At 41.6% G+C, this 23,873-nt stretch overlaps 1 protein-coding gene across 2 annotated transcripts in view; it reads left to right on the forward strand.

The window, feature by feature from the left end:
- LOC121612257 (collagen alpha-1(XX) chain) overlaps nucleotides 1-23,873 on the forward strand; it is a 35,989-nt gene that overhangs the window by 3,813 nt on the left and 8,303 nt on the right. For both annotated transcript variants that reach the window (XM_041945015.1, XM_041945016.1), the window contains exons 2-27: nucleotides 201-352; nucleotides 1,952-2,056; nucleotides 5,615-5,758; nucleotides 7,933-8,106; nucleotides 9,078-9,275; nucleotides 9,811-9,978; nucleotides 11,157-11,276; nucleotides 11,427-11,591; nucleotides 11,910-12,068; nucleotides 13,299-13,471; nucleotides 13,957-14,086; nucleotides 14,764-14,909; nucleotides 15,238-15,367; nucleotides 15,612-15,751; nucleotides 15,960-16,086; nucleotides 16,260-16,399; nucleotides 16,487-16,619; nucleotides 17,401-17,546; nucleotides 17,725-17,854; nucleotides 19,320-19,436; nucleotides 19,547-19,693; nucleotides 19,977-20,033; nucleotides 20,510-20,548; nucleotides 20,665-20,803; nucleotides 23,117-23,259; nucleotides 23,673-23,782. In XM_041945015.1, coding sequence (XP_041800949.1) covers nucleotides 295-352; nucleotides 1,952-2,056; nucleotides 5,615-5,758; nucleotides 7,933-8,106; nucleotides 9,078-9,275; nucleotides 9,811-9,978; nucleotides 11,157-11,276; nucleotides 11,427-11,591; nucleotides 11,910-12,068; nucleotides 13,299-13,471; nucleotides 13,957-14,086; nucleotides 14,764-14,909; nucleotides 15,238-15,367; nucleotides 15,612-15,751; nucleotides 15,960-16,086; nucleotides 16,260-16,399; nucleotides 16,487-16,619; nucleotides 17,401-17,546; nucleotides 17,725-17,854; nucleotides 19,320-19,436; nucleotides 19,547-19,693; nucleotides 19,977-20,033; nucleotides 20,510-20,548; nucleotides 20,665-20,803; nucleotides 23,117-23,259; nucleotides 23,673-23,782 — 3,438 coding nt within the window. In that variant the 5' untranslated portion in view covers nucleotides 201-294. The remainder of the gene's footprint in view (nucleotides 1-200; nucleotides 353-1,951; nucleotides 2,057-5,614; nucleotides 5,759-7,932; nucleotides 8,107-9,077; nucleotides 9,276-9,810; nucleotides 9,979-11,156; nucleotides 11,277-11,426; nucleotides 11,592-11,909; nucleotides 12,069-13,298; nucleotides 13,472-13,956; nucleotides 14,087-14,763; nucleotides 14,910-15,237; nucleotides 15,368-15,611; nucleotides 15,752-15,959; nucleotides 16,087-16,259; nucleotides 16,400-16,486; nucleotides 16,620-17,400; nucleotides 17,547-17,724; nucleotides 17,855-19,319; nucleotides 19,437-19,546; nucleotides 19,694-19,976; nucleotides 20,034-20,509; nucleotides 20,549-20,664; nucleotides 20,804-23,116; nucleotides 23,260-23,672; nucleotides 23,783-23,873) is intronic.

The following is a 23,873-nucleotide window of genomic DNA, read 5'->3' on the forward strand; positions in this document are numbered from 1 at the left end:
TTCCCACAAAACCCAAACACATCTTGATGGCACCTCTACTGCTGCACTTTGTTTTTCTTACCTATTAAATGCAGATTATTTGACTCTACTGGGTCAATGGACCACTGTATATATGATCAATAAAAGTTTCTGAATTATGAATAAATATAAAAATGAATAAGTATATTCAGTATTCATAGCGCTGTTTTCCATGTTTCTAGGCTCCACTCTCCTCGCCTCCTTTTGTCATCATCACCACCACCACCACCACCATCATCATCATCATCATTATCATCATCATCAACTTCTGGGCTAATGCTGTGTTTCATACTCAGTGTCCTCTTGCTGCTGTCCACTGGGGTCCATGGGCAAGGTAGAGTGCCTTTCATGCCCCTTGTTAACCATTTAATTACTGCTAATAGAAGAGTATGTCACCTAAACAGCTGGAGATGATGGTGAAGTTACACAGACTCTTCTTCTCTCTTTGTGTCTGTGACTGTCATATTGCAACCCTGCTCGCATGTGGTTGACAGCTGTACTATAAATATTTTCCTACTGTTTCGGGTCTTCACTCTGCTCTCCTGCCACACTGACTCTGCTAAACGTATCTGTCTGTCTACTGATTTGTGACGGCAGGACTTCATGGGAGGTACTCTTTTGTATCGTTTTTGTGAACCAAAGCATGATATGGCAACTTTAGATTCATTATGCTATTGATCAGATCTCACAAAAGCTGGGGAGTCTGACTGGGGACTCAAGAATGAGAGAGGTTTAGAATAAGAACATGAAAACATTGTTGCGAGAGGGCCAGTGAGCAAAGCCTATATACTAAAACAGTCACTCATACCAATACACAGACTATAGTTCTGACCAACTGAATACAGTTTCATTATCATGAAAATTTGATTTTTATCAATTAATAATGCATATTTAATTGATATGCTTATTTTTAAGATATATTGTCTAGTGCTGGATTTCTATATTTATTTCGTGGTTACTTCATACAAAATCTCACAAAAGAAACAATCTGCAAGACTCAAAGGACTTATTATTTCAGTGCTGAACTAAAGAATGATGGCCACGACCAGCTGCTCTTGCCCCACAAATCAGACAGCACAACACAACTACTCTGCTTGTCTGCATATCTGCCTGCTTGTGTGGAAAAGTTGTTTTTGTTAGTGGGTCCGTAAGACCTTGACCTCAGTCTCTCTAAATCCCCATCAGACCCTATCTGATCCTCTGCCAGGCACACCAGAAGATGAGGACCCTCCAGAGGCCCCCTGCTCAAATACACAGTCACACACACACACACACACACACACACACACATACACACATACACACATACACACATACATACATACATGCTAGTCAGAAAAGGATGTGTTGAGTGCTGCGGGTCATATGTCCACTGAGGCGATGAAGACAAAGTTCTGTGATTCATGCTGTTCATGTCTACAATCCTCTGTCTTCTTTGCTTCCGTTTTCCCCTCCCCCCTCATCTTCCTCTCCATCTATTACCCTGCCACATAGTACATACAAATCCCTGACACACTGTAACTCTGTGATGTTCCTCTGACACGACCTTTGACCCTCAAGTCCCCAACCAGCGTCCTGTTCCTGTTTCTATACCAGACAAGAGGACAGGGCATGCTTTGATGGATGAAGGGGCAGCTGGAAAGAGGGATGGATGGAGGGCCAGAGGATAGAAACATGAAAGGCACTGCTTGTTGGGAAACCCCTGCTGGAAATTATGCAGATGAAGTGGAAACAAGAGATGGATTTGACTTTTGGAGAAGGAAGTGAGAGGGGTTAGGCTGTTCTGGAGAACGGGAGGAATGAAGAAAGTTTCAGAGCTTGTTACTTTGATCTTGAAAGCCTGCAAATGTCAAGCTCTCCTCTCTCTCTTCAGTCTTGTCTTGCAGACACTTACATTTTAAAACCTGAAATTTTTGTCTCTGTGAATGTCAAGGTCGTCTTAAGCTGACGGTCCTGTCTGAGGACAGACTGCAAATGAAATGGAAGGAGGCAGACGGTCCTGTTCAGGGCTACAAGGTCCGAGTGCGGCCCATCTCAGGTGAGACTACCCTGCTGCTAAAATGACCTGATGACATAAACAAAACAGTTCATCAAAGGTCAAATATTAATTTACAATAAATCAATGTGTAAAGATATATGACACTTTGGAATTATACAAGAAAGTATTCTGTACATTTGAGGGAGAAAATATTAAAGCAAATATTTGAATTTCTTTGCTTCCATGCACACCCACAGCTCATTTGTGATTTTCACTCCCGTGTTGTGTTGCCACACCAGGGTAGCAACATTTCTGTTCCCCAAATCTCTACAGGCCGTTTCAAATCTTGTGGAATGATGCATTTATGAAAAAAGAATGAATTGGTTGGTGGGCTACCATATTTCATTAATACACTGATTAGACCCACAGGCCTGTACTGACCTGGTTGCAGTGGGTCTTAATTTTTTTCATGTTTCACAGAAACCACTCAGATATTGAAGAGGTGGTGGAGTCAATTTTAAAAACACACAAGTTAAAAATACTATTTGATTGCTAAATTGCTTGCTTGTCAGGGCCTTTTGTTCTTAGAGCCACTTAATGTCTCTTTTAAGTGACAAGTAATTTGACAAATTATAGGTGTAAGTATCATGCTTCTGTCTCCCTCTTACTGTGTAATGGTTCTGAATAATCAGGACTAGTCTGTGCCCTAAGTCTGGAATTATAATCATGTCAAAGACCTTCAGTATTTTATTTACCAAGAGACCAACACAAAATACCATGTGCAGAGCAGAATAATGCATTTTATTACATGTATTTTTAACGCACAATAATATGAATAATATGTGTGTGAAACCCACTGTGTGTGAAATCTAACTTGATACCATGCAGCCAAAACCAGTTATCTATGACTGATGTTGTTTCATGCATTTACTTACTTCTTTATCAAACTGACAAATGTGAGAGATCCAACAAAGTAAGTAAATGCTATAATTATTATTTTTATCACATTAAAGTAAATTCTTGCACAACATTGGAGCTTTCATGTGCAACAAATACAATCACAGTTGCGTGGGACCCTAATTATCACTGTTGTAACTGTTTCTTGTAAGATGAAGTCCACATTAAACTTAAGTTATATCCTGGACAGTTGATTAAGTGCATTTACTCAGGTTCCTAGAAATCTGTTACTCTAAGAATTTGGGGCAGAGCAGAATAACTTTCCTTCCATGAGAGATTGATGAGTATATGAGCCCTGAAGTGTCAGGTGGTTTTGGAGTCATGCATTCCGTCATAAGCAGGAGGATCTCAGCCCCCTGGCGCAGTTGATAGCAACAAAAGAAAACATAAGAAAGAAAAAAGATTGCATCGCAGCATTAGATAAAATGCTTTGTGATTTTTTTCCTCTCAAAACACATCACACCCTGTGGAGTTCTGGAGAAACCTGGCCTGAAACTTCTGAGAAACCTGTCTGCTGTTGTTAGAACTAGTTAAGAGAATGAGCAAATTATACCGTGCTTTTGCATATGCTCTACAGAAGAGATGATGCAGTAAATTGTGTAAGTCATTGAAGTGCTGATCTGACCTTTATATCAGCATGTGTCTGAAGAACAAGCCTTGATTCCCCCTCCTCTGGTTTGAAACAGCATATGAATGTGGTGTGAAAAAGTCTTTCATCTCAGTTCTGCAGTGAACGTGTCGGCTGTCTTGCTTCACAGGTGATGGTTTGGATAAGAATGCAGCTCCTTCTCCTCCCCTCCTCCTTCACATCTGCAATTCTGAGATCCTTCCCCTCTAACTTCTTCCTTAACATTGTTTTCTCACTGTCACCCTCTTATCTCCCATTCCACACTGTGCAGCTAAGCCCAGGCACGTCCCAAAGAGACAAAGGGGGGCTTAGAGGAAGAATTCAGTCCAACATGAGACTCGAGGTGTAGGGTACCACTCTGGAAAATGCATTAAAAAGAATTGCAGGTTAAGACATATGTCTGCCATTTGGTGGACAGAGGAGGAAGGGGTGTATCACTTACAGTAAAGAAAAAATGTTGAGGACTAGATGGAGAAGAAAGAGGGACTTCGCTTTAGCTTTCGTCAAAATGTGAATACAGTTTGCATTTAAGGCTCATTTAACATTGGGTTTATCTGCATGGATATAAAGGACACACTCCATATTTCACTGTTAAGGTTTGTAAGGGTTACATTGAGACTGATCAGACAATGACTGGAAATAATGTGCATAATCTAGTAGGTTGCTTCAGTGGATGTTGAAGCTGGTTGTGCATTATGATACGTGTATTGTCTATGCCACTGTAAAAGTAAGAATGAAATACTGTAGCAGAGACATTTAGAGTCCAGTCCAGTTAGACCAGGCATGTCCAGACTATTCCATAAAGGGCCGTGTGGCTGCAGGTTTTCATTCCAACCTCATTTAATCAGCTGATCTCAGTCTTCAGCTGATAATTAGGTGACCTCATGATTTTGACCAACAGTAGCTCTGCAACATGGCTTATGAAACATTTTGGCTCACTTATTTATTGCTTACATGTAGACTTTTACACCCCAATGTCTTGGGAAAATCATTTGCAGAGGTGGATGTGACCCAGACATCACGAGGTAGTGATTTTTAAATGTAATGTAAATATTCTGTTACAATAGAATGACATTTACTATCACAGTACAAAGAAGAAGTTGAGAGAGCAATTGAAGAGAGATGTGAAATAATATCAGAGCAAGACGATAACTGAGGCTGTACTGTGTATTTTAATTATTCTATTACAAGAGCATTTAGAAATTCAAAGAACTTGATTAGGAACATTAGGTTTAAGGATAAAATGATGAAATAATATGAAATTTGGAACAAAACGTCTTGCAGAACTAGAAGCAAGTGGTTAAACACACATTTGGGCTTGCTAGGGTTACAACCTTTCTCCACTGCTTTATTTCTTCAAATCATTGGACTACTTATGACGACTCAGTTGAAATCTTTACATTTGCTGATGATACTGCAGTGCTTATGTTAATAACAAGATCAGATGAGTCAGCAAGCAGGAGGGAAGTGTCTGATCTTCTAAGCGTGAGCAGTGAGACTAGCCTTCAGCTCAATATTGTAAAAACTAAAAAGATGATGACAGACTTCAGGAGAGGGAAATGTGGGAAACTACCTCTTGACATTGCCAGCAAACCAGCAGAACACATGATGGAGTTTAAATGTCCTCCCTCCCATCTCTGTCTTCAGTTTATAAATTCTAGCTTCACTGAAAGGCTCAGAACATCATTAGACTGATCTCCTTCAGGAGAGAGGAGGCCTGAATCTGAGCCAGTCAAAAGAAGAACGTCCCCTTTTTAGTGTAGCTTTTAAATTCATGGTGTTCTGTATATGCTTTTATGTACATTATTGTTCATCAGTGTGCTTTGTTGATTGTTGTCTGTCTTGCATGATGTGCTCATCAAAGCAAGTTCCTATCAATTTTTGTTGTAATGACAATGAAGTTAACTCCACTCCTGCTGCTGCTTATTCCTAATACGTTCCTGGCAAAAAAGATGTCAGGTGATGTCAGGAACCCTGATTTTTCCTTTAGACCCAGGCAGTCATTTCTCAACCAAAACGCTCATCTCTTTCAGAGGTGCCACAGCCAGAGCTGATGCTGACCACCACACGGGGCCGGGCAACAGTGGCAGGACTGGACTCCAATCAGGAATATGCCCTCCAAGTTCTCATGCTCAATGGGACGACAGAGAAACTTCTCGCAAAGAGACGATTTACCAGTAAGAAACACAGCGAGGTGAACGGGAGAAATTAGAAAGGTTGGCTGAGGAGAGAGAAAAAAATCGAGGACGGAGGGAGACAAAGGCAACTAATGGACTTTAACAGCTTGTTGAGATCAAAGTGTACCAAAGGAAAATGTATCATCAAGACATGAAGCACTTCAGCTGAACTGCAACATAAATGTATTTTCACTGTATGTACAGTTACCCTTCAGCAGACTCGGCAGATGGGCTATCTCACATCATGATTTTTTTCTTATCTGATCCATAAATTTTAATTCTGATTAACTGGAAATAACAAAGCAAGCTTCGGTGCTGTGTGGGTTGAGCAAGAGACGTGTTATACAGCACTGACCAGTGATTTAAAAAAAAGAAAAAAAGAAATACCATTGATCCTGCTGTTGACTCAGTTGGTCATGTGAGATAACATTGGCATTGACATTCTTACACTTTGTTGGTGTGTGCAGCGGTTCCTCCAAATCCCCACCCCCTCCGACCAAGTAGGTGTCCAAGCACACTCAAGGTGTGTGGGTGTAAATACTACTCTAGCTGGATTACAAGATGAAAGTGGGTTGCCTTTGAACTTAGTGTGTATACTTACATAAGTGTGTTCCTGGGTTGTAAATCTGCCCACCAACACTTTATGGCTCACACAGGCAGCCTTACCGGCAAAATGACACGGTCAGCGGTGTCTTTCTACCCACACTGAGCAACTGTATTTAAGGACAAGCAGCTTGCAGAAAGGAGACTAGTTTTTTTCAAAGTTGAGTTCCACTGAAATTTCTGAGGGAACAAATTGTAGATTAGGAACATTTTGATGAAGCGTCACCTGCGCTTCCTGGATTAGTCTCTGCATGGGAATTGGCAGCCTATTTGCACTCTTATTCTCCCTCGGGTTATTTCAGACATGTCTGTCTCTGGCTCCAGCACTGTTATTTCCTACGACATTGACAGTGAATCCCGTCACAGCTGTCTGTGTTCTGATTCCCTCTTTAACTTCTGACATTTGTTTTTGGACTCTGATGGATACTTTCTTGGGGCTCGTATTGGATTGTATAATGTGTGGATGTAGCCCGTGGTTGCTTGTGAACAGTGCTCATGATAATAGGTTACTGTGTCGAGTCAGGCATGTCCAGGCAGCTCTGAGAAACATGTCAACTTGGAAATCCGTAACACTGGCTGTCATGCTGGAATGATGGCAGTCTGGGAATTCCTTCCTGATGCGTCTTCACCTTTATCATCTGCTTTAACCCCCTCTGGGCCTAGTACTTATTTACAGCTACGCCAGTGATAGCAGGTTACTGTGTCGACGCACCTCTTACAATTTCACCCTCAATTTGCTGTTGTTGACCTTGTCTCTAAACTCCAGGCAAGGATTTGCCAACTGCATTGAAGCCAGAGTCAAGTCAGAGAAGTAATTCAGCATACAGCAAGCATGCTCTGACTTCACCTCAGGCATGTTCAGTTTTATCTGTCTGATCTCACGCATACCTTGTACTGAAATCCAATCTGCAAATAGATATGTTCTCCAGATAATCAACAGTCCAGTAATGCTGTTGCATCATCAGCATTTAGACGGCCCTGGAGTATTTCCACACAGAAAGTAGAGATCAAATGCCACTTCTGAATAACAGTCACTTGCAGTGTTATTTTGCAGTTGCTGCTTACTCATCATCAGTACCCATCTACAACTATTTATGTAATAGGAGGTAACAGAAATGACAGCAACAATGGTCCATGACACATGATGTTTTGTTCCGTTGTGACTGATGCATATACGAAGGACATTGTCTGAGTACCAGTGGTGGGCAAACTGCTCAGATCTTTTACTCCAGTAAAAGTAGTAATACTACAGAGTACAAATACTCTGTTATAAGTAAAAGTCCTGCTTTGAATAATTTCATGTACAGAAGTATTTGCATCCAAAGTAACAAACGTAAAAGTATTTATGCAGATTGTTCATACTCATATTGGATTGCAATTATTGATGTATCAGTGTGTAAGTGTAAATTGAATCTTGCAGCTGTATCACTGGCACCCACCCTAATACCTTCCTGGAAGATCTGGAAGGTGTTAGAGTTCCTGCACCACTGGCAGTAATGTTATTCACTTTAATATAAATTAATATTGATTACTTATATGTGAATCCCTTAGCTACACTCTCTTTCTTTTAGTGGAGGGTCTGCGGGAGGAGGAAATGATCCGCAGCGGTAGCCGAGAGCAGAGGAAGAAGTTGTTGCCAGGCGGCTCAGGGTCAGGAGACCTGGACGATGTCACAGAGGCTTTCCTGGGCCTGCCAACAATTCTTTATCCAGACCCCACCACCACCACTGCTGCTCCTACTACAGGTAGTGCATGCTACTAGATGATAATACTACATCCACACAAACTCACACATCTTGGTGTTATTACAGTAATATGGCAAAATAAGAGGTAATTTTCACCCAACCAGGGCCAATCAGATGTAGGGTTGGCACTGGCTGTCCCAGCCACCCCTTTAAAACCACACATGGCTGAGACATTGCCAGCAGACTGAATCATAGCTGGAAGACTGTTTCAGTTGCCAGTAAGAGCAAAACCTTGATCATCCTTTGACTTGAACCCGGACTGATGATGTGAAAAAAATATTTTTGTCTTAGTGACATTAATTCTTGAGTAATGCTACATCTTATCTCTACAGTTGATATGTATCAATTAAAGCCTTTTCTGTTTGATAGATAGGATAAGAAACACTTTAGGGCTGGTCTAGAAATAACCACCCACTGCTTTAGTTTGTTTAGTATGGTACATAAAAGCCTGCAACAGAATTCTCTGAAGCGTATTTTTAAGAGTTGATTTCTTTGCTCTCATCTTCCATGGCCTGTCATTATAGCATGATTTGAGAGGGGGCAAGGCACGGAAATGTTAGCAACTCACACATACAAGTCAGCCAGTGTACAGAATACTGTATTTACAGACACCTACACAACAACGCTTTGAGACAAATACACAAACTGTAATGACAGCCCGGTAACAGTAGGTGGAATACAGGAAGAAAAGTTGGAACAAGATGTAAGGAGGAAAGGAAAGTATGGGCCTAGAGGTTTTTAGCAATGGTTGATGTTGGCTCTATCAAGGAAATGCAAGAGATATAGCCTATGAATCATAAAACAATAATGTTGGGATGGGGAATTTGTGTTTTCTTTCCCTTTTCCTTTTGATGCTTTTGAAGTATGGTGGCTGTAATGTCAACAACATATTTCCTGTCCTTCCCCTAAGCAATCCTTACTTATCTTACTGAAACCCCATCCTCGTGCTTGTCCTAACCTCTCTCCTCCAGAGCTCCCAGCTATAGAAACCCCGTCTCAGCTTCCTGATGGGGCCCAAGAGAAAAGCACCAAAGAAAAGAGGAAGAGGAAGAAAGACAAAGAGCGGGATCGTTCAAAAGTGGAGAATAAGGAGGAGCAGGGGACGACACAGGGCAAAGTAGCCGAGGAGAAACCTCGGAAGACATCTTTTCCTACCCAGCCAGTGACAGGTAATCTGTCCTCCCCAGTGTCAGAAAACATGACATTAACTCGGGGCTAAAATGTGTCTTTTAGTGACATTTGTTATTTTAATAAACCAAATGACAATGGCATTAATGAGGATATCTCAGGAAGTTAAGCAAGTTAGCTTAAAGAACATCTGGCCACCATCATTTGTAGCTCTTCTTATGAGTTAAGGAACAAGAGGCTTGAGAGCAGTAAGTGTTGGTTTGAAATGTGATGACAGTTTTTACACAAGGGAGGGTCAGGTAAAGGAAAGGATAATGACAGGCCATCCTGTTCGGCTGCAGGGCACATGTGTCCTCTCCTTCTTGATCCAAGGAAACACACATTCACATGCATGGACACTCACTCATGTTCATGTTTGCACCATGTGAACACATGTACACATAGTATTTTCATACCGAGTTAGTGAGTACATGCATAAATTCATAGAGCCACCTGTGTCCTGTGTAAAACCATGAATTTATGCATGTACTCACTCATCAGTTCAAGACTATTCGCTTCATGCTTCCTTTTATTAAGGTATGTCTCCCAGGAAACCATTCGAGTGTGACAGCGATGCTGCAGCAGACATTATGTTATTGGTGGACGGATCCTGGAGCATTGGGCGCACCAACTTCAGACGGGTCAGAGATTTCTTGGAGGGCCTGATGACACCCTTCCACATCGGTCCCAACCACATTCAGATCGGTGAGGGTCAAAGAGTGGTGGTGAAGCCATCTCTCATCTCTTCTGTGAGTTGTATTCATGTAGAGACAGTGCCACACAGTGGGTTTCTGTCTCATTCACATCATTCATACTGCATGTTGCAGAGAATGAGACTGTTGAAAGGGTATACCAGAAGTGATCATATGTAGGATGGGTATGTTTTGTTTTTTTTCCAGATAAACATGTTTCAACAGGGACTAGGAACTCCAAAACCAGGGACCAGGGTCTAAATCAAGTTCCGGGGACATTATTTTACCCCTGAGACAATCTCTACTCAGGGGGTTGTATTTCCCAAAAGTACAGGAAAATTACGGGTGGGGCTTGCAGCACTGAGCATCTGTGATTGGTTGAGTACCCACAGAATTTTATTTCAACCACCATTTTTAAATAATCTGCAGCTGCACACCAATTTGTTTTCTTCATTGTTCTTTGAAACATCAACGTGGAGTTACACTAGAAAGCGTACGACAGATGAAGTGTATATTCACAGATGTCATTTCTTGTATGGTTGGACACAAAATTATGTGTAAAAACAGCTGTCGCTTTTTTTTACATTACTGGACTAATTTGCCTGATCTCTGTGGGTCTTTAGATAGCAGTCAAAATAACAAAGGGCTGAAGGCACCTTTAGTTCAGGGGTGCTTCTCTTTGGCGGAGTGTCTGATCTCAAATGATAGAGACGATGATGTTACTCACATCTGATTTTCCAGGTTTGGGTCGGTCAGTCTTGAGTGTTCCCCACCCCTGTTTTCATTCCTTGAAAAGTACTTCCAGGGACTAAAAGTTTCAGGTACTTTGGGTGGAAACTCCCAAAGACTTAAAAAAATCTTCATTCTCATTACATTGTTTTTCATTTTTGATTGTGGTTGTATTGGTTTTAACAGAGCATTGTTCATCGTTAAAGAAATAGTCTGCATTGTTTGCTTGTGAAGAACTGGTCACTGTGCTACTCTTAGAAGGTGATATAATACTCAATTTATTGTCAATATATGGGTTAGGGTTAAATAACGCTATAGTAACACAATATCAAGACAGAAAACAAAGCTAAAAAACAAGGATATAAAAAGTTTAACCTCTTAGAATATAATGGTTTTAACTTTAATGGCCCGCCCCTCAAAAAAAATCATGAAATCGTTTGTAATGATGCTTTCTTGTCCCAGGTCTGACCCAGTACAGTGGAGATCCCCGCACAGAATGGCAGCTCAACAACTTCACCACTAAAGACCAGCTGTTGGAGGCAGTAAGGAATTTCAGATATAAGGGAGGAAACACATTTACAGGTAAACACACATGAACACCTGTTCATGGTTATGTGTTTCAGTGTTTGAGCCCTTACATCTGCGGTCAGAAAATATGCACATATCGATACTGTACAGTAGAGGGCATGTAAAATATGTCTGTCAGTGTGTAACCATGCATCCATCTCCCAGGCCAGGCACTCCTCCATGTCATGGAGGAGAACATGAGGATCGAGGCAGGTGCGAGGTCGGACACACCATTTTTCCTTGTCTTGTTGACCGATGGGAAATCTCAAGATGATGCCATTGCCGCGGCAAACCGACTGAAGAATGCCGGTGTGGAGATCATCGCTGTAGGTGAGACTGAATTGAAGAGAGGGTCAGGTGGTGTAGAGACTACCTTTTCCTTTTAGCAGTTTCTTAGGGCTCATGTTTTCTGCAATCTGTAATGACATCCATACCCTGCGTTTCTGTGCACGGTGGGACTGTGAGCAGTCTGGAATCATTGTTTATTCAGCCTCTGAGACTTGAGAGGAGCATAATTAATTGTAGTCTGATATGTTGTATTAGTATGCAGTACAGTTTCTTTTATAGGCTCAGAGACACTTTGCTCTAATCTCTAAATGCTTTTTGTACTAAGTGGGTTAAACCATTTCATGACTTTGTATTATTCAGGCGTAAAGAATGCTGATGAAGCTGAGTTGAGACAGGTGGCGTCGGAGCCGGTGGATCTGAACGTCTACAATGTCAATGACTTCCCTCTGCTCAGCAAACTGGTGGCACGACTGGTCCACATCCTGTGTGGGAGGATAGAGGATCGTGGCATTTCAAAACGTAAGCTATCTGTCTTTTCTTGCCAACTCATCAGACACATGTACTTGAGTACAGAGCTAACAGTATTTTCTTTGCTTGCATCAAGTTTTCCAAAGTTTGAATAGCTTGTTGAGGTCTGATTTGCTCAGCCTATGGGCCGAACAGCAATGTAGAGTACCCGCCCTTCTTGGAGTCTGTGGGAAGGGCGCTGGAAAGTGCTCCAACTGGGGGCTCCATCATTCTACTGGTGGACTTCAACGCTCACGTGGGCAGCAACACTGTCACCTGGAGGTGCGTGACTGGGAGGAACAGCCTTCGTGATCTGAACCCGAGTGGTGTTCTGTAATTGGTCTGTGCTAGTCACAGTTTGTCCATAACGATCACCTTTGGGAAAGCTTTGAGCAGATCCCGAGGGAGGTTGTAGACATTGAGTCCGAATGGACCATGATCTCCACCTCCATTGTTGACGCAGCTGTTCAGAGCTATGGCCGTAAGGTCTCTGGTGCCTGTCGTGGCGGCAATCTCCGAACTCTGAACACCGGAAGTAAGGGATGCCGTCAAGCTGAAGAAGGAGTCACGGCTTCCATACAGGAAGCAGGGGCTGTGGACTCAGAGGTTAGCTCATCCATCACTCAGGCTGAAGTCACCGAGATGGTTCGGAAGCTCGGCGGTGGCAAGGCACAGAGGGGTGGATAAGATCCGCCCTAAGTACCTCAAGTCTCTGGATGTTATAGGGCTGTCTTGGCTGACATGCCTCTGCAAAGTTGCGTGGCAGTTGGGGAAAGTGCCCCTGGACTGGCAGACCGGGGTGGTGGTCCCTCTATTTAAGGACAGAGTGTGTGCTCCAACTAAAGTCAAAGTCAAAGTCAGCTTTATTGTCAATTCTGCAGTATGTACAAGACAAACAGAGAATCGAAATTACGTTACTCTCAACCTCTGTGACAAGACGTATATTAAAAAGAAATAAATAAAAACTGTACAATCTAAACAATGACACATTAAGAGAATGTAGTAGTGCAAATGTATATGGTAGTGCAAAAAGAAAGAAGAAAGAAGTTAGCTTATCATAGTATAACTATCGGGGGATCACACTCCTCAGCCTCCCTGGTAAAGTCTATTCCAGGGTACTGGGGAGGAGAATTCGGCCGATAGTCCAACCTCAGATTTAGGAGGAACAATGCAGCTTTCATCCTGGTTAAGCAGAAGATGGTATGGTATGGTCTGATTTGCTGATTCCTTGTTGCTGTGCAGGAATGGAGCCTGGGCCCACAGCAGACCCAGCCCTCTCCTACCCGAGTCCTACTGATCTTCGGTTTTCTGAACTGGGCTCCAGAGAAGTGAAGCTTCACTGGATCAATCCTGTGAAGCCAGTCCAACAGTACAGAGTGGTCTACCACAGCGCAGAGGGTCAGAGTCCACAGGAGGTCAGAAATGCAACCTTGCCTTACATGAATAACTACCATGTCACGTCAAAAATAAAATCTTCACTGTGAAGAATGCTGATTCGAGCAGCCCCCACATGTACTGTATTTTACATTCTATTCCAGCTCTGTGACAAATGTGCTTGATTGCAAGAGGAAAAACACTGACCTTTCAGCACAGACAATGCTAAAACTGATGTCCCCTCTTCACTAAGGCATTTGCTTTTTTCTTAGGATATTAAAATGAAGGGCGTTAATATAAGAAACAACAGCACCACAAACATTTTTCTACTCACAATGATACTGTATGTATGCAGTCTGCGCTCCGGAATATCTCTGAGACATAATTTACAGTGGGTCTTGTGTGCAACAGGAAAATAGTGTGTTCATATAAAAAGTGACACATATTTTTACAGGATGTTCTACTGTCAATGTGTGAGTGTTTTGTGCATGTCTCTGTCTGACTGTCAGTGATGCTTTGTCTCTAGGTGGTATTGGCCGGCTCAGAGTCCACTGTGTTGCTGGAAGGCCTCTCCTCTCAGACACTGTACCATGTATCCATCTTCCCTGTGTATGAAGACAGTGTTGGCTTGGCACTCAGAGGAACTGTCACTACATGTAAGACTGACATCACAGCTAAATTTATTGTACAGGGATTCATTTGTATGATGATTAGTCATACATTCTTGTTTGTCTATCACATCTAGAATCTCAGTCAGTACTGAAATTAAACTTGAAATACATCTTAATACTTTTGTCCCATCTGAAAGATATGCTACATTTAAAAAATAAGTATGATAATATTACATTTTATTAAATGTCCTTAAATCATTGTAGTTTATATCCAATCTCACTTCCTAATGTCTAGTATTGCATCAAAATCTGGCTCATCCTTTAACCTATTTATCTAATACAAATACCAAACATTTCCTGGTTAGTTTCACAGAAGCAAAGAGTAGGTTGCATGTTCTTTGCCTCTTTACACGATATCATTGTAATATTTTTGGCTCTTTGTCAGGCCAAGAAACCAACATCGCACTAAACAGACATTAAAAATTGTAAGCTGAAGACCTACAATTCTGTCAGCATCACATTTAATGTCGATATCTCTTTCTCGTTGTGAACACTTCATCAGTAAATCACAGAATGTGCTCAACCTACCCATTACGAGTTTACAGGCTTGTTTGTAAAAACATATTTGTATACCACAAACCACTTCTAACATTCCTCCTCTTATTTCCCTTATCCTTTTCTCCTCTGTCCTTCCTCTGTCTCTTCCTGTCACCCTCATTAAGTGCCACTGGCCATGCCTGCCAACCTGGAGGTGACTCCTTCCTCTTATAGCACACTGAGAGTAAATTGGGGTGCAGCACCTGATGCTACACAGTACATGATCCTGTACTCTGCACTCAACCATGGAGAACCTGATGACGCCAAGGAGGTGAGGTGCTGTGTGTGTGTGTGTGTGTGTGTGTGTGTGTGTGTGTGTGTGTGTGTGTGTGTGTGTGTGTGTGTGTGTGTGTGTGTGTGTGTGTTTTGGTCTCATCCTCACACCCTGCTGTCTTAGTTCTTCCCACTTAAGATGTAAGTTCAGTCCTATGTAAGCACTCAGTTCCAATTACTCATCGTGATATAATTTAACTGTAAGGAGTGGTACCAGGATTATTACCACATGATTGCTCTCCTACCATGCAATTCTCCTCCTAATTCAGGGATGTATTAACAAACCTCTAACTCCATATTTGCACTTTGTTTTTGTATTCATGCAGGAAAAATTCAGTGCAGATCAGACAGTGGTGGAGCTGGCAGGGTTACTGCCAGCAACAGACTACTCTGTCACTCTTTATGCCCTCTATGATGAGGAGCCCAGTGACCCTGTGACTGCTGTTGCCACTACATGTAAGACATTACCCAAACATTCTCATCACTTAGTTTCACTTTTTCCCTCTTCTTCTTTAATCTTACTCCACTTTTTTCTCTTTCCTTCTCATTCCTTTTTTCTACCATTGTTCCTTCTATCAGTTTATGACAGATCTTCCCAACTCACTGTTCTCTCTTCCTTCTCTACTATCAATATCTCTAGCACAGTAATGTCTCAATGGCACTGATAAAATAATAATTATCGTTTGTCTTATCCCCACAGTCCCTCTCCCACCACCAGTCAGTGTTCAGTTCCCAATGGTCACGCACAGTATGATGAGGGTGAGCTGGGTGGCTGGCGCCATGGACGTTCCTGGCCACAGAATCATCTACAGCACCAACCACGGCAGTGACGTCAAGCAGGTAGCTTTCCCAAATCCCCCTTGGTGGCACTCCTGGCCATGCTAAATGGACCCTTTTATTTCACTAATAATCTGAATAAGAGCTTGATTAGAATTTAAATGCATAATTAACACATCTCAAACTACAGAGCCCTGCAGGGGTCATATGGTAGAAAAGTGTCAAATTTTCATTTTTCTTTCAGTCATTGATAAATTAAATCTCTTTCTAGGTTGAGGTAACAGGACTGAACTCGGTGCTGGTGCAGAACCTCTCCTCTCTGTCCAGATATCTGGTTTCAGTCCAGTCTCAATACCCACAAGGCCTGTCTGCAGCACTCACCAGTAACATCACTACACGTAAGACAATTACTCACATATGCACACGCCAAGTCTTTTGTGCCTGAAGATATCATCTTTTATTTCCTTTGATCTGTAAAGGCAGTTACCTCATATAACAGCGCAGGAGAGAAAAAACATTAAATTAAAATAAACAAAGAAATATCACAAAATACATCTTTTTCTTTCCTTAGTAAAGGTGCCGTCCCCTTCAGACCTCAGGGTGACTAATTTCTCAGGCAGTGATATCACCGTGCGCTGGGAGGCTGCGGCTGATGACGTTGTGTCCTACCTCATCAAGTGGATCTCTCTCAGTGGAGGAGACCTGAGACAGGTGGGGTGGATTAATGGGTGGGTGGAATGTAAAATGATTGTTGTGTGATAATGTTGTTGCTCTTCTGCCCCCGTATCTTTCTTTTAGCTGAGGGTGAGCGGTGAGAGTGAAGGGGCGATCCTGGAGGGCGTGGAGGATGATAAGGAATACCAGATCTCTCTGTCTGCACTTTATGGAGATGGAGCTCAGAGTGAAGCTGTGGCCATACGTTACAGCACCTGTGAGTTACACACATCCATAATTAATAAGTGAAATACTAATGGCAACACTGGAACGTAGTTTGTGTCACTAAATATAAATAAAGACTTGCTATGTGATGGCTGAAGATTTGAAGATTTTTAATATATTATTCATTTCACATGGTAACCCCTCAGTCCTCTTTGGGTCCTGGCCATAGCTTGGCAGATAGGCTGGTGTCTGTTCTTTTGGGACCTTGGTGGCACAGCAGAAACTCCAGCAGGACTTCTATTTCTTGATTTTCCTTTTATTATTGTCATGTGGATTGTGGGTGTCCTCACTTGCAGACCTCACACCTTCAGGGTAAATTGTGTGTTTTGTCTTAGCAGCATTTTTCCTCCTTAGCTTCCCCACAGGGCTGTGTCCCATCTCCACTGCTCATTCTCAGCTGCAGGAGTCGGTTTTAGGATAGAGAAGTTCATGAACTTTCAGATGACACTGTTCACTGCTTCGGTGAAATGAGTCATTACATGGTCCTATGGTCAGTGCTGTGTTGTGGTTACTGTGCAAAAGTAGCAATACATTAGTATAAGCAATACTCCATTACAAGTAAAAAGTCCTGCACTTAAAGTATTACTTATTTGGAGCTCATTTCAACAACTCTGCATTCAGTTATCCTATTTTATAAACAGATAATATGTTTTGGAAGTGAAATCCTACTCTTAATCACTAAATCACCAGTAACATTAGCTGTAACAATTTATACTCAGCTGAATATTCCTTGCAGTGAGTAAATATCTGCTCCTTGTATTTTGTCTCTACAGTGTCTGGTGGAGGCCCATCCAGTGTTTCAGTCTCAGAGGAGACTGCGGTCAGCATGGTGGTCAGCTGGGTACCTCCCAATGCTCATGTTCTCCAGTATCGTGTGTCTTACACTGCACTGACTGGAGCTGAAACCCAGGACAACACTGTGAGTGGACTGTAGGAGTCTCCTCTTCAGCTGCTTTGTTCTTCATCCTGCGAGACAGTAAATCATAGTCCTTCTCAGAGGTCACAGAGAATTCCAAAAACTGCAAATTAGCTCTGTGTCAACAGATGTACATTTTACATGACAGCTTGACTTAAGAAGGTGGGCTTGTCTTCCACAGGTGTTGGTCCCAGGTGGTGAAAAGCGGGTGGTGCTCGAGTCATTGCTGCCAGATACACGTTACAGCATCCTGGTCACTGCCGAGTACCGCAACAGAGAAGGAGGCAGCGGTTCAGCTCAGGGCAAAACCAGTGAGTCATCCACACTAAAAGACTACACACAGCTGTTTGAAAAGCTGAGCTACATGGAAACTTAAAAGTCATTGAATTTGAACTTGTGGCGGTTCTCATGTTAAATGGTAACACACTGGAAGATTAAGAAAGGTTATATTTAAATAAAAAATGATTTGACTTTGTCTTAACAGGCACTAATGTCCAAAAGGTAAAGGTAGAGAAACATCTAAAGCAGGCATGAGGAACCTTTTTCCTATTCGGGCCATTTCACCTTCAATGCGATGGCTGGAATTGCTTCTCTTTTGCAAGATGTCAAGATGTCTGTAGTGATGATGATGCTACTCACAGCTGGTTTTTCAGGTTTGTGTCAGTCAGTCTTGAGCAAAGTGGAGTCTTTACAAGAGTCAGTTTTAAAAGGAACTGCTCACAGTAGTAAATTGTCTCAAACAGCATACTGCATGGAGTTACATTATATTTACATTTAACATACAGCATGCCAAGTATGTTCAGGTCCTTTTGTTTGCTTTTCATGTCCTGAAACCTCTCACCAAATGCCTGAAGGAGTTTTCACATTCAGCAGCGTATTCAGATGTCATAACAGGCTTCTGAAAGCTGCTTGTTGGGCAGAGCTTCTAACTTTATCCAAGAGCATTTGTCCTTGCTACCTCGTAATGATGGTGATGAATGATCGTTTTCATCACTGTGAGCTCATCCCACCTAACTTTGGCTTCTTTTCTCTTGGACAGCACAACATTCTGCATCTATTTTTTTAACAGTCGTCATGATGCGTGTCATTGCTACAAGCGTGTTGCTTTCAGGAACCACCTGGAAGGACGTGCTTACTATTTAATGTTATATTTTCTTATTGCGAGATGTTCCGTACCCCGATCTAAAGTATCAAGTGAGACTAGAGACTTCATACACTACATTTAGCCTCGATAAATATGTAGATGTGTTTAGTGTTAATATTATCAATTAATTAAACATTCTCTTATTTCAGTTATTAGTATAATTGCCCATCATATCACTCAACATTGTATCTGCTTTCATCTTAGCTTGCAGCACAGGATGACAGAAGGTGGATGTTGATATTATGTTCCTAAATGTAAAGCAGAGGCAGAGGGCACACACTTTGCACTGGAGGGGAAATATATGATATATAGCTATAAGATACAAGATCTTTTATATTTCCTCCTGTATGTTTCAATATATTGCAGCATATTCATGTTGGGTACAAAGAGCAATGGTTAGCCACATCAAAGTCTGCTTACAGGTGTTGGGGAGTGCTACTGTACATGTGAGAAAAGTGGTGTGAAGTCTCCTAAATGTCCTCAAGTGATGTCACTTGAGTCAGTGAGTGAGCTTACCAGACCTCTGTAGCCCGCTCCTCAGTTCTGCTCAATGTGATACCTTGCCTTTCTAATTTTGGGCCTTCAGTTTGATCAGTCTGTCTCTCTCTCTCTCTCTCTCTTTATCTCTCCAGCTAGCTTGCGGGTCAGCAGTGTGAGTGTGGTCAGGTCAGACCACTCCAGTATCTGTGTGTCTTGGAGACCCGTGTCTGCTGTCGATGGATATCGTATTGTTGTTCAGTCTGTCAAAGGTAATCTATAATATAATCTGTAGTAACCGACAACTCTGGGTAACCGCTCTTAATTTACTTATTGGTGTGTATATGTGTATGTGTCCTGTCTATGTGTGCGTTGTGTATAGACAAGCAAACAAAGGAGGAAACGGTCGATGAGTCCAGCAGCAGTCACTGTTTCACTGATCTGGAACCAGAGACCCTGTTTCGCATCAGTGTGCACTCACTTCTCGGCTCAGCAGAGGGCGCTGCCGTCTCCATTCTCCATCCAACAGGTCTGACCTTATCACAGCTACAGAGGCAGAATCAGATGTTGAAGTTAGTTGGCTTACAACAAAGGCCAACCTCTGCCTGCTTTTTGTAAATTTCTTCTTTAAATTATTTATACATAAAATGTCGGTAATATAATTTCCTGGCTGCTTGTCACTCAGTATTTGTGAAAGTAATTGTATGTATAGATTGATGCATACAGTACACCATCCTTAAACAAGTATCTGTAAACGTCTTTTTTCCTTTTGTTAACTGTGTCATGATTGGTTTTACTTGTTCCTTTTTCAGCCACAGCTCCAGCCAGAATTCCCATCCACCCGCGAATGTACCCCATCCACAATGAAGGTAATCATATCGCAGTTACATTCTTCTGTAGAAGTGCGTCTGATTAGCTCATTAATTTGTTTTTGTAATTTCTTAGGCTGAGCAGGCTTGTTGTATTCTTACGTCCTTAAATGACTCCAGCAGGTCCCCAGCAAACTGAGGAGTACGTCACCATTTTTATGTCTTAAATAATGCAGTGAGAGAGCCTGGTTGGTGATGTGCTTGAAATTTGCGTCATAGTAATCATGAAATTAGACCATCATAAAATCACTTCCTATTATTACAACATGGTCCTACATATTGTGATTACATCTTTTGTGTGTTATATCTATAACCGTCAAATGGTCCTTGGTCAAATTGCAGATTTGTTTTAAAGCACCTGAAGCTCATAGTGAGACTGTATTTTTGTCTGGACTGAAAATTCTGAAAAAAATCCTTTCAGTTGTTGGTTTCTCAGCTTTGCTTGTATGATTTAATACTGCCCTGTTGTGTTTCAGTGTGTCCTGAAGTCACCATCAGGAACAGCATTGTTAAAGGTAAGATAAGCTGTCCTCAACCATAACTGCAAACTCCCTCTCTTATAAAAGGCTCATTTTTGAACTACCTGAAACAAAAAGCTCCTTCTTTTACTGTCATTTGTTGGTTTTCTCAGGATTTGACATGATGGAAGCGTTTGGTCTGACTCAGAGAGCTCACTCATCTGTGGAGGGCGTGGCTGCTGAGCCTTTTATCTTCAACACCCTCCCCACCTACACCCTGTACAGAGACATCCAGCTGACACAGAGCACTAAGTGAGATCATCTCTTTTCTTTCAATTTGCCTTCTACTTCTTTTATTATTTTTTTGCGCATATGTGTGTGTGTGTGTGTGTGTATATATATATATATATACACACACACACACACGGTATATATATATGCACTGATATCCATAAATGCAGCCTTGCATTATAGAGATCGACCGATATGGTTTTTTCAGGACCGATACCGATACTGATTTTTAGTAGTTAAGGAGGTCGGTAACCGATATATGGAGCCGATATTCATTTGCAGTGAAAGTGTAAAAATTGGTGTAAAAATGTTGAATAATACAAACACTTAACTTTGTTTAAATGCCTAAAGCATGTTTCTTTAACCAAACAAATACAAAATAAATAGCTCCAGAAGTGCATGGAGTTCCTAGACTCAGAAGCATCACTTATAAAGTTGAATAAAAACTCAAATAAAAAGCTACCTGAAATGTTTCCACAGTTAAAAAAGTAACATTTAAATATAACTGAAATTACGTCACTTTGTTTTAAGGTCAAACACAACGAAAAGTACATGGCGTTAACAAGCTCAGCAGCAACTCTTATAAAGTTAAATTAAACTTATAAAATAGCTCCCTGAATTTTATACACAGTAAATAAAGTAAAATGTCACAATAACTGAAATGACTTTCAGATAAATCACTCCTGAATTTTACTCTCTCACACACACACACTTCTTGCTACTATCACTATTTCCATATCAATATAATCACCAGCCTTGTTGCAAGGGATTAGGCCAACAACACTAAAAGCCCATGGCATCTTATCTTCACTTTAATATTTTAGCTCACAGCAATGTTAGTAGTTGTGAGTTGAAATTTTTTCATGTGGCTTTCACGCAAACTAACACTTTTCTCCACATAACAGACGTTCTCCCATTGAGTCTGCTGAGAATTTAGAGCAGGGCTAGCAAGCTAATGTTATGTTAAAAGCTAGTCAGCCTTAATCTCAGCGTACTTCCCTGCAAAAAAGACTGAATTGAATCTTACTCCCAGACATGTTGGGAGGTACTACGAGCTAGCAGAGTGCCACTAATGTTTCCTCTGCTCTTATGTTATTCTGCTGCACACTGTAACGTTAGTAGTTGTGAGATGTAGAGCGCTGGGATGTTTATTACAATTTGGGGAGAGTTTTCTGCGTATACCTTCGACTTGCGTGTTTGCTCTCCGGAGCTTCTCCACACAAGAACACTTCTTGTGGAGGTACTACGAGCTACCAAAGCTGCCGCCTTGTGGGAAAACTTCTTGTGTGGAAAAACTCCAGGGAGCTCCCTCTCCGCCGTGTACTGTGGCTTGCTTAACTAATCAGATGGCGCCCTGGGCGGAACAATGCTGGAGACAGAAATGCATCTGAGCCGAAATAACCCAGTTTTTATTGATTTCTTGATATCGGCCCGTTTGACTTAAAAAAGGCCGATACTGGTATACGTCAAATCTCAAAAATATTGGCGCAGATAATCGGTCGATCTCTATTGCATTACCATCTAGACATATTTGTTTGTTCTTACATATTTGACTTGCACTTTGCCATATAGCTGGTAATAAAGATCGCAGTGTAATAAACCTGCCTTTCGATGCAGCCATGCTGTTTGTTCAGCTGTGTCCAGCTGTGTTTGGGAGGTTTGTCATGCTATATGCATACTGCAGAGTTGAATAAACAATCCTTTGTGACATGACAACCTCCTAATGTGGCCAAAACAATCAAATCCCTATCCGGTGGAGAGTGAACATTGTATGCCAAAAAATTCATTTGAAGAAGAATGGCAACTCAACAGAGGCTGCTTTCCAAAACATGGCTCCTGACTTCCCCCACTCACATCTCTTCTCACGCCTCAGCTGCACTCAACAGGGTACTTCTGCAACAATACCAAGTATAGATCTGTTGTTGTGTCAGGGTGTAACAGAAATAAACATGTTATACATGTCTGTTGGTGTGACTGAAATCACAACGGATGTAAAGGAGCAATAATAATCGCGATGAACAGAATTCAGAAATGTTAGAAACTGTTTATATTGGTAGTGTATCTACAGTATTGCAACAATGCAATAATATTAATGTTAAAGTAAAGCTTTCGTTGCTTTTAATGTCCAGTCGGATCAGCTGTCCAAACATTAAACAGCACACGATTGCAGTTTACTAACATAACCTTACAGTTCATAATCTTCCAACACACACATCTCTCTGTCATCATCATTGTCTCTTTAATCTAACCTCTAATGGTTTCTTTTAAAAAAAATGGAGTTGGTCCCCTTTACATTTGACTTAAATAGATCCATCTTTCCCTTTCTACTTCCAGGTTCATCCACCCTGCAGGCTTCTCTCCAGAGCACACCATCAGCATTGCCTTCCGTATGTTGCAGGATACACCCAGGGAGCCCTTCGCCCTCTGGCAGCTCACTGACAACGACTTCCAGCCCAAGATGGGAGTGGTGCTGGACCGTGAGTAACATTTGTTAACGTGCTTTGTAAACAGCCAAAATCATAAATATATAGACGTAAATGAATTAAAGGATAGGATTGGTGTTATTCTGTACTGGACAGTGGACTTGTGGCTGAGAGCCACTGACAGGGTAGGAAAGCTGGTTGGTTTTTCTGACCTCTGTTGTCTTTGCCCCTCTCTCTGAGGATTTATGGCAAACTGAGATTGCATCTTTCTCTGCCGTGGAAGATTATTGAAATGCAGACTGACAGATTTCAAGAAGTAATTTTAAAAAAGTGCCACTAGTGTGAACTTAGGAACTGCTCACAGCAGACACTGCCATCTTTAGAGCTCCATGTTTTTTGCAGAACACAATGTGAATTTTAATCATTTGATCACTGAATAGCTTGCTGTATTTTTGTGCTTTGTACAGCTACGACCAAGCATCTGGTGTACTTCAGTCTGGACTACAGGGGGGAAGTGCAGGAACTGACCTTTGACCAGCCGCAGGTCCACAGACTGTTCTATGGCAGCTTTCACAAGGTGAGATAATATACACTGAGCAAGAGCTTCACTGCCATTTAGCAAACACTTAAATGTGGATGCTATGTCTTCCAATCAATTTAGATATTCT

This window comes from Chelmon rostratus, chromosome 10, assembly GCF_017976325.1.
Source record: "Chelmon rostratus isolate fCheRos1 chromosome 10, fCheRos1.pri, whole genome shotgun sequence".
Classification (NCBI taxonomy): domain Eukaryota; kingdom Metazoa; phylum Chordata; class Actinopteri; order Chaetodontiformes; family Chaetodontidae; genus Chelmon; species Chelmon rostratus.